Source organism: Chelmon rostratus, chromosome 12 (genome assembly GCF_017976325.1).
Source record: "Chelmon rostratus isolate fCheRos1 chromosome 12, fCheRos1.pri, whole genome shotgun sequence".
Taxonomy (NCBI): domain Eukaryota; kingdom Metazoa; phylum Chordata; class Actinopteri; order Chaetodontiformes; family Chaetodontidae; genus Chelmon; species Chelmon rostratus.
In genome coordinates this window covers 23,870,578-23,879,541 of record NC_055669.1, presented here as the reverse complement: position 1 = coordinate 23,879,541, position 8,964 = coordinate 23,870,578, and the positions used below count along the sequence as shown (strand labels likewise).

The window sequence follows — 8,964 nt, the reverse complement described above, 5'->3', positions numbered from 1 at the left end:
TTTTCAAAGAATGAAAGTGTATTTCTGTGACCTGCTTTTGGCAGGAAGGTTTAGGTTTCCGCAGACAGGTGGAAGGAAGTTGGAAGGATCGAGAGGAGGATTAACACGTCGCTGTTATGGTCTGTTTAATAAGAAAAGTACAATGCCAGGCTATGTTTCTATTACTGATAGCAATGGTGACCAAAATTAGGAAAATAAGAGCCAATATGCAGTGAACAAGGGTATAATCCTTTAAGGTTTTTGAAAAAAGAATTACGGATGACTGCCATCTAACTATGTGGCTCGGGGTCTGGTCACCGAATCCCTGCCGGTATGCTACAGTTCTGCATTTGACCCCGAGCTCCACAGGGAAAGGGGGTAACAGAGATAGTTTCCCCTTTGGGAATCTGCAGAATATTCCATAAACAGAGACTTCCTGGTTGAATGTGTCCTGCGAGGGCTGCAGGAGAAAGAAAACAAAAACCACATGTAGATCCAATAAATTCTTTTTTATCGATTTTCCAATAAAAAATACATTCATACAGAAACTATTTTACAAAACAATTTCAAATGAAAAAATCTTGTTATGCCATAAAACAAACAAAAATAGAGCCTCATATTTCATCTCCGTGTTTACCCAATAAAGATTCTCTAGCTAAAGATGTGGTGTCTTCGCGGGTCTTTGAAAAGTTGAGAAAAAGGAATCACATGGCAAATAAAAATCTTAATACTTAACGGGCACCAGAATGCAAAATTATGACAATTCAAGTGTCCAGAACAATTCACGTCTGAAAAGTTTTTTTTTTTGTCTTTTTTTTTCTCGAAAGATGATAGGCCACAGGTGTATACGCAATTGATGCCTTTTTAAACGTACATTTGCTCTTCCTTTCTCCAGTCAAATCAAAAACAAACGTGTTACAGAAGCAAATGAAGGAGAATGGAGTGTGTCTATTTTACAATAATTCTTGAGCCTCTCGTCTTTATTGGTTCATCTTTAGAAACAACACACTGCGCTTGTTTTTGGTCCCACACCCTTTCAAAATAGAAGCTTCCTTTACAAAATTCTCTTACTTTACAATGTACATATCTTTGCATTTTGGACATTTCTCAGTGTATGGACTCTCTTTACTGTTGACCAGGTTCATCTGTACAGATGCTGAGTTACTGCCTATGGGGTTGACCACTGAGAGACACATCAACAAGGTTTAGGACCACTTAAACCAGCCATACCCAAAAAACAGACAAGTTCTTTTTTTTAACACGTCCATATGTCTTACTCTTCAACACAACATATTATCCAGTAAAAACACCGCGGCTCCAAAATGTTTTCTAGAAGGGAAACTAGTGAAGGACTTCGTCCAATTGTGAAACTGGAGGGAGTTCAATAAACTCGAAAGATCGGAGAATTTTACCAACCCACAGAGGAGTGCGTTGAAGTCATGTATAGTAACTGAAGTTAAAACATGCATATAGTGAAGTTGGTACAGACATACATCAGGTCCTGGTCTCATCTCAGTTCACCTGCAGACGCAGACAGAAACCTCTAGACCTGCAGCACAGTTCAGCTGAACTGGTTAGACCGGTTTAGGTACCGTTTAGTCAGATCACGGGTTGTGTAAACCAGGACTGAGTAAAGATACTGACTCACCCTGAGGGCGAGACTTACCAAAACATACAACATCAAAACAGACTCATGATTGAGAATGTCGTCATTGTTCTGAAGGACACATCCATTCCTTTAAAGGCTGTAAGCTGTTGACACATCAACATATATAAATGGCCCATACAGCGAACTGTAAATGTTTTCTTTGCACTAAATCCTAATTCGTCAAAGCCCGTTGGCTGAGCACGCCACATTTCATGAGAACATATTTCCAAGACTCTGTACCTTTGACAACGAGTTACAGTCCATCTGAAGTGCATCCACACCGCCCAATACTACATAGTAGTAAACCTTTACAAAACTGAATTGTTTTTCCAAGTGCTCCACAATTCTGTCTCAGACCTGGGTCAATTTGGAGAATATGATTTAGTTTTGATATAGTTATAATATATGCAACAAATAATGCACGGAGATGTAAAAATGGCAGTCATTACGAAGCTGACATATAGTTGTTTTTTTTTTTAATTATTCAGGAGTTTAGAGGAGTCTGTCGCGAGACAAAAGAGCAAAGGTGCGACTGTATGGATCAGAGCCTTTATAAAGCAATTCAATAACGCGCTAGTGCATTCGCAACCCCCGTGGTGTGTGTGTGTGTGTGTGAGAGAGAGAGAGATCTATTTAACAGGACAAGGCCACTTACATAAGGCATCAGTAAGGTCAACAGTGCATTTACAGATAGAATAAAAGAGAAGAGCAAAAGTGAAGAAAAAGGAACAGAAATCCCATGATAAAGACAGTTGCCAAGCAATAGTGGTATCCCCAACTTATCAAGAATATTAAAAAACAAAACAAAATGACTGCCTTATGTGTTTTGTACAATACTATGATATTGAGTAATATGAAGGTAGCTGCTCTCGAATGGAATTTTGTTGTCCTATAAGCAAACAGGTGAGCAACACATCCCCAGATCCCATGCAACTTCTGTTATAATGGCGATAACTGTTTGTGTACAACCGTTGTTTTTTTTTTTCTTTTTAGATACAGAGCTTACACAATGGACAACAAAATGAGCTTTATAGCGTTTATGTTTTGAGACAGGCTACATAATACATTGCACATTTAATAGCTGCACTAAACAAAACGACCTCCCGTGTTTGAATAGGGAGCTGTAGTTCCACATCCGGGCAGAAAGGGGGCGCTCTCTAGCAAATCAGCTCCGCCAAACAACCCCTTACTTCCCTCCACAGCCAACAGACTCAAACAGCACAGACAGAACCCTTGCATTCATTCTCAGTGTGGCCACAAATCCCCCCCCCCCAAAAAAAACCTCCCTCGCATCACGTCACCCCCTCAGTGTCATTCACTCGCAGTTCCACAATGCAAGCTCCATCCGCTCCACAAAGCCAGCACAGGCATCCAGTCGCAGGCACTCACAGTCCCCATGCGCACAGGCAAACACACTGTCATTGGAGGAACGGCACCCCCGCAGGAGTCCCATAATCCTCCAGGAAAAAAGCGTCGAACACCATACAGAAGAGTCTCTCCTCGTCTTCTCCGGCCCAGATTTTTCCCGTTTTCTAAAACTTCTTCAAGTCTCTCCCCGCCCTCCCGCTCCTCCGCAAAAGCCTTTCAAGAGCAATCACCACAGCGAGGTGTTGGAGGCACTAAGTATGGTGCAAATAATAGCCTGCGTTGCTTCATCTTTTTCCACTGACTGGAACACGGCGGTGCCCCTGTTAACGCTCCCAGGACACACCGGCCTCGCTGATCCCCCACAGGTCAGGACAATCAACCAGAATCATCCCACAGAGCTCTCAACACGGAGGCCATCTTAGATGTGCCTCTTCATGTGTAGCGCCAGGTGGTCGGAACGGGAGAAACACCTGCGAGGGGGAAAATGGAGAGAAGATTTAGCTGATGGATGTAAGAGCTGAAATGTTTTCATGCATCTGCTGTTCAGAGGACTGACTGTCTGATTTCTTTGTACAGTGAATAAATGTATGATAATTTAAGTGTGAGTGTCATTAGAATGGGAAGAAGGGAATAACCTCCAGATGCTTAGCCCTGTTGCCAGCCTCGCAACAGGCAAATAAATGGAATCTAGCCGAGCAATTTCTAATATATCACAAATGTTTTCCTCTTTCATTTGCACATTCAGCTGCACGACTGTTGAAACTGCATTTCATTTAGATGAGTGCAAGCGATGGTAGCTGTTTGTTAGCACTCCCGGAGTCCTTTTCACCCAATTAGAAGACTGACTTGATGTCATGTGGCACGAATGTGGTACATTCAGAGCAACAGCTCAGGCTTCATGCTCATCCGGTTTCCTGGTTTGTAGAATTATCTCTCATTACTTCACAAGGACGATCAAGTTAATGCAGCTCGTTAAGATGTTGCCAAGTCTCACTCCCTCGGCTGCTTGCGGTGTTGGCTATCGGACTTCTTCCAGTTTTGCGCATGCTAAAGGTCGCACAGGTCACGTGTCAGCTACCATGAGCATTGCCTGGCTGTCCGGCGCACTCACCTGTCGCAGTGGCTGCATTTGAATGGCTTTGCTCCAGTGTGCTTCCTGAAGTGTCTGGTGAGCTCATCGCTCCGTGCAAAGCGCCACTCGCAGCCCTCCCATGAGCACCTGTAGGGCTTCTCACCTGCACAAATGGAATGAAAAAAAAAAGACATTTATCAGGAAGTGCAAACTTTTTAACGACTTCAAAACCATAGAAAGATGCCGTGCATCCGCGCAGCCACTTCAATACATCTATCGTGCATAGCAGCCATCCTATACGCATGACTGTCAAACCTTGCTTGCTGAAACTTATCTCTCTGTGCAATTCTTCGCACTGTGGTTCAATAATTGCGGTAATTTTGAGCCATCGATCAAAATGTCAGAATATTTGACATTCAACTCCTCAAATATGTAGCCAGTATTTAAGGTTCTTACTTATCTGAGAGCGTTTAGTGATTTCAGACAAAATAGGATCCTGTACAAGTAGCTGCTAATCAGATTGGGCTGACGACTGTAAGTCGAAGAGGAAAACAACCTCGTGCCTGCGGGTCTTGAGAGCTGTGGTATGCAGCTTTAAGGGGCTGCTCGAGTAGACGGCTTATATAATTGGGAGAGCTGCAGGAGGAAAATAGAGACTGTTCCTAATGGTCCTGAAGGCCATTAACCATGTGGGTAACATGGTCGGCGAAAGATGCTAGGAATGTGACTTCCTCTGCTAATGGGCGGCACAGCTTGGCAGAGGTCAAAGGTGACGAGGGAAACTGCTCACATTTGAACTCCGGACCAAACACTGCAAATGTCAGATTCCCATAATTTCTCCTGTTCTTTTCTCTTTTCTTTTTTTACTGCGAACGCGAAACTGTCTGAGTCTTTTCCCATGGTGAAATCCGAGAACTGTTGATTTGTTTTCAGGATCCACATCCTCTGGGTGCTGCTCGGCCACAAAAGAGCATCCCTCCCCCCTCCCGTCTCTCACTCTCTGCCTCCCTTCCCCCTGCATGAAGTCACGTTCCTCTGTGTGAATTAGGTCACAGTTGAGGGCATTCCTCCTGACAAACTATTCAAAGTATGTGGGAGTGTTTTCAGCGATTATTTAAGCAAGAAATCAACAACAAAGTTTGTTTTGCAGGCACTTTCGAGAGGTTTCCAGTCTTCGGACGAGTTGATTAAGTTTTACTTTGCAAAGAGTGATTTAAACCGGTCGGGGCAGTCTCGCCCCCCCTCTGCCAGACAGTTCACACTCATGACATTTGCACAGCAGCGATAAAAGCATCCCAGTGTCAAGCATGTTTACCTGTGTGCGTGCGCTGGTGTGCTTTGAGGTGTGAGCTCTTGGTGTACACCTTCCTGCATCCGTTGAAGTGGCACCTGTGCACCCGCCTCCTGCCGTCAGGTGACGCCTCCCCGCTGGTCAGCCCTGACCTCTCCAGGGTCCTCTCCATGCCCCCAGTCCTTATTTTCCCAGGTGAGTGCAGCACAGTCTGTATCCCACTCCACACCTGGGTGACGGAGCCCTCCTTTCCCAGCTCGGGTGAGGACGGCGGCGTGCTGATGATGGCGGAGCCCAGGTCTTCGCCACCGTCTCCCAGAATGTCAGTCAAAGAGCCGGAGGAGAAGTCGAGGGTAGGGGAGAGCTCCTCGGAGCTGTCCGAGGCCTCGCTGCTGGCGTCGGAGTTGAAGCCGCCGGCGTCGAGGTGCTGGCTGTCCTGATTGTCTTCCTCCTCCTTGATGTGGGGAATCTTTGGGTCCGGCTCGTTCGACTTGTCCCCGCAGGCGAGCATCAGCTTGCTCCACAGGTCCTCCTGGCTCTCAAATTTGAGGTCCGTGGCTGAGACGTAGGGCTCGCTCTGGAGGTACCTCTCCAGCTCGAGGCACGTCTGTGTGGAGGGAAGATAGCAGTGAGTTCACGGGTGCACTGAGCCTGAGGCTTGTAACACAACGCTTCTCCTCTACTGGAAAGTCCCTAAAACACCAAAAGAAAAGTGATTTCTTTTCACGGGAAACACAAACTCTGGCGTTCTTCTGCACACTGTGTTTATTCTTAGCAGCAGCAGCAGGAGGAGGAGGAGGAGGAGGAGGACGGGGAAATGCTGTGACACTGTAACGCCACTGGCCCTGCTTCCTTCCTGCCTGCAGGAACGAGGCAAACACAATGTCCTATGCAGAGGATAGTCAAGTACGTTCTCAGGGTGCCCTCTGAGGCCATATCAGGGAGGATTACAAGCACCACATTTCCTTCGGAGAGCATGCAAGAACAAGGTGCTCTTACCGGCGAACGCTTGCACGGTTGTGTGTGTGCGCGAGTGCGTGTTGAGGTTGGTCATGAAATTTACATATGCTACAGAGCCCCCCATTGGGTTAGGGAAGTGCTTGTAGATCTTTTAAATCTATCAATTATTCAACATAATGTGGATTTAATAATGCATTTGGAGGCATCGCTAGAAATAACATAGCACACCAGGGACCGAGAGGAGGGAGGTCTGGTTCACGGGGGTCCATAAAAAGCCTGGCATGAATACTGCAAGAGCCGCTGTGGATTGTGGGCTTATTTTCTTTGAAAAGGAAGTGAGAGAGCACTTCCTCAACCCGCTGCAGTCAGCGAGCACTGGCCAGATACGAGGGCCGCCAACAGGCCCGTGCAATCTCCTAATGTGGGAGATTATAATTTACGGCCAAATTTTATTTTGGACCAGTCATATCCAGTTTGGGGTCACATGATAAATCGAGATAGTTTACAAGCGAGGTAAGAAGAAAACAAGTTCTCCTACACAAAATCTGACTTTTTGTTTTGCTTGGAGGCAACATAGAGGCTGTAAAGCAGCTACATCAGTGGATCGCTTCCAAAGAAAGTGTGCAGACTCAGGAGGTAACCTTGGTACATTTTCTAAAAACACTGACAATCAACAACAACATCCTACAAACAGCAACATCATCATGGATTAAAACGTGCACAGAGCATGGTGAGGTGTCAGGAACAGACAGGTAGGAGAAGGTCCAACTGATCCCAAACACGCTTCAGGTCTAAAATAGCAATATTGTGGGAACATTGTGGTAATTTGGTAATGAGAGAGAATGCATTCAAGACAAATGTTTCTCGTCAGCAGCGCTGGATAAATCCCAGGCGAGCTTTAAATGCCTGAGAGGGCGACTTGGCCCGAAGCCCGAGGAGATCTGATGGACGGAGAGATAGAAGAGGACCGAAGCGTGCTGCCGATTCAACTCATTTCATTTCCTAACACGAACAAGGGGCGACTTTCGACTTTCCCTCCCCACGTTTCCACTCTAAAACTCCGCTGTTCTGTCATCCAGGGGCCGCTTTGTCGAGCCAAACTGGAATAGAAATCAGCCTCTCTCTCTTTCTCTGTCAGTCTGTCACTCTCGCATCTGTGTGTGTGTGTGTGTGTGTGTGTGTGTCAGAGCAAGAGCGAGCGAGGGACAGAGAGGTAGAGAGAGAGAGAGGGAGAGAGAGGAGGAGGAGATACGCGCAAAGATGCACGGCTCGCCATTCAGTCGCTAAATCTGCAGCGCAGCGTGTTTTTATTTAATCACAAGCCGCTGCGCCTCTACAACATGCAAGCATGAGCCCAAAATATCTGTGACAATATATTCAGCTGCAATCCTCGCCATGAAACCACTCCACGCGTGCTGCAACACACGAAATAACAAAACTACGAGTCACTTAAGAATTATTATTGTAGGAATATTACAGTATTATTCTACGAAATCAAAAAAAAGTATAAGCAAGTCACTTCTTTGCGCCATGCACACTATGACAGGAATATTAAAGAGAGCTGTCATTGAGGGAACTTGCATCACTTCCCCTGTAAACGCATGCAAGTCGACTTTTAACAGGGAAACTGGCTGTTGGACGAAATCAAACCTGGAGTTACGTAAATAACTTTGACAGTCGCACGTCCGCACGCAGCTGTCAGTGGAAAGCAAGTTTAGAGAAATCACACGCAAACTGCGCACAGGCACACGAACACGGGGCGATGTGTCAAGCTGCGCGTTTCGATGGAGGGAGTGAGTCGTTACCTGCTGCCAGTACTCTTCCAGAGATGGTAACGCTGAAAAGTATCCGGTGTCGTGCACAATTTGGAGCTCCTGGAAGATGCTACACATAGGGATGACATCCATTTCACTCCTAAGATGCAGCCACGAGTAGAAGCGAATTCAAGCTTGGGGAGAGAACGACGCCTGCTGTGTTCAGAGGGACGCTTGGCTGTGTTTGCATGTATGATGGTCTGGAGTCGTGCGCTTCCAGCGGAGGTTTTGAGCGTGTGACGCACCGAGAGCGCACAACACCGAACTCTCCAAAAGTCCGTCAGCGCACTGTAAACTTCCCCCCCGATTCAAAATTACAGACAAACCCACCCCCATGTGATTACATTACGTTTCGGCACGTCTACCAATGGGCTCTCAGGAGCGCACCACCCGCCTACCAGACCACCCCTGGCCAATGCTGAGCCAGAACAGACTCATCTTGTCTGTTGTGGTTGGCGCGCGTTCCGAAGCGTCTCCGGCTCCCATTGGGCCAAACCAGCGCTATTTTTAGAGCGCTATATAACCCGGTCTCCTCTTTTACCGAAACGAGGAAGTCGAGTTTTCTACTGAGTCAAATCAGAGCTTCAGCTTCTCCGGAGCAGCCGCCGCCGCAGGAGTCAGGAGAAGCGCTGGCTGCCGGCGGCGGCCGCGAAGCTTCGCTCTCTAAATAGACACTGTTGTCATTTCATCACACTCCGCGGACGTCTCTTCTCCTGGCGACTTGAGGCTCGAATGATAAAAGGGAAATCTGCAAAGAAAGACCCACATTGGTTCAGTATTTCCGCTGTGCGTAAAGCGCAAAGCGGGGCAATAAGATTCGGAGGTGGCTGCA

General features: G+C 46.6%; 1 protein-coding gene across 1 annotated transcript; it reads right to left on the bottom strand.

Moving 5' to 3' along the window:
* Positions 1-473: 473 nt before the first annotated feature.
* LOC121615025 (Krueppel-like factor 6) lies at positions 474-8,422 on the bottom strand. Its single transcript, XM_041949157.1, has 4 exons — positions 8,124-8,422; positions 5,383-5,965; positions 4,107-4,230; positions 474-3,465 (listed from the first exon to the last, which is right to left on the bottom strand). The coding sequence occupies exons 1-4, from the start codon at positions 8,223-8,225 to the stop codon at positions 3,414-3,416; spliced, it is 861 nt and encodes a 286-aa protein (XP_041805091.1). The 5' UTR covers positions 8,226-8,422; the 3' UTR covers positions 474-3,413.
* Between the last annotated feature and the right edge of the window lie 542 nt (positions 8,423-8,964).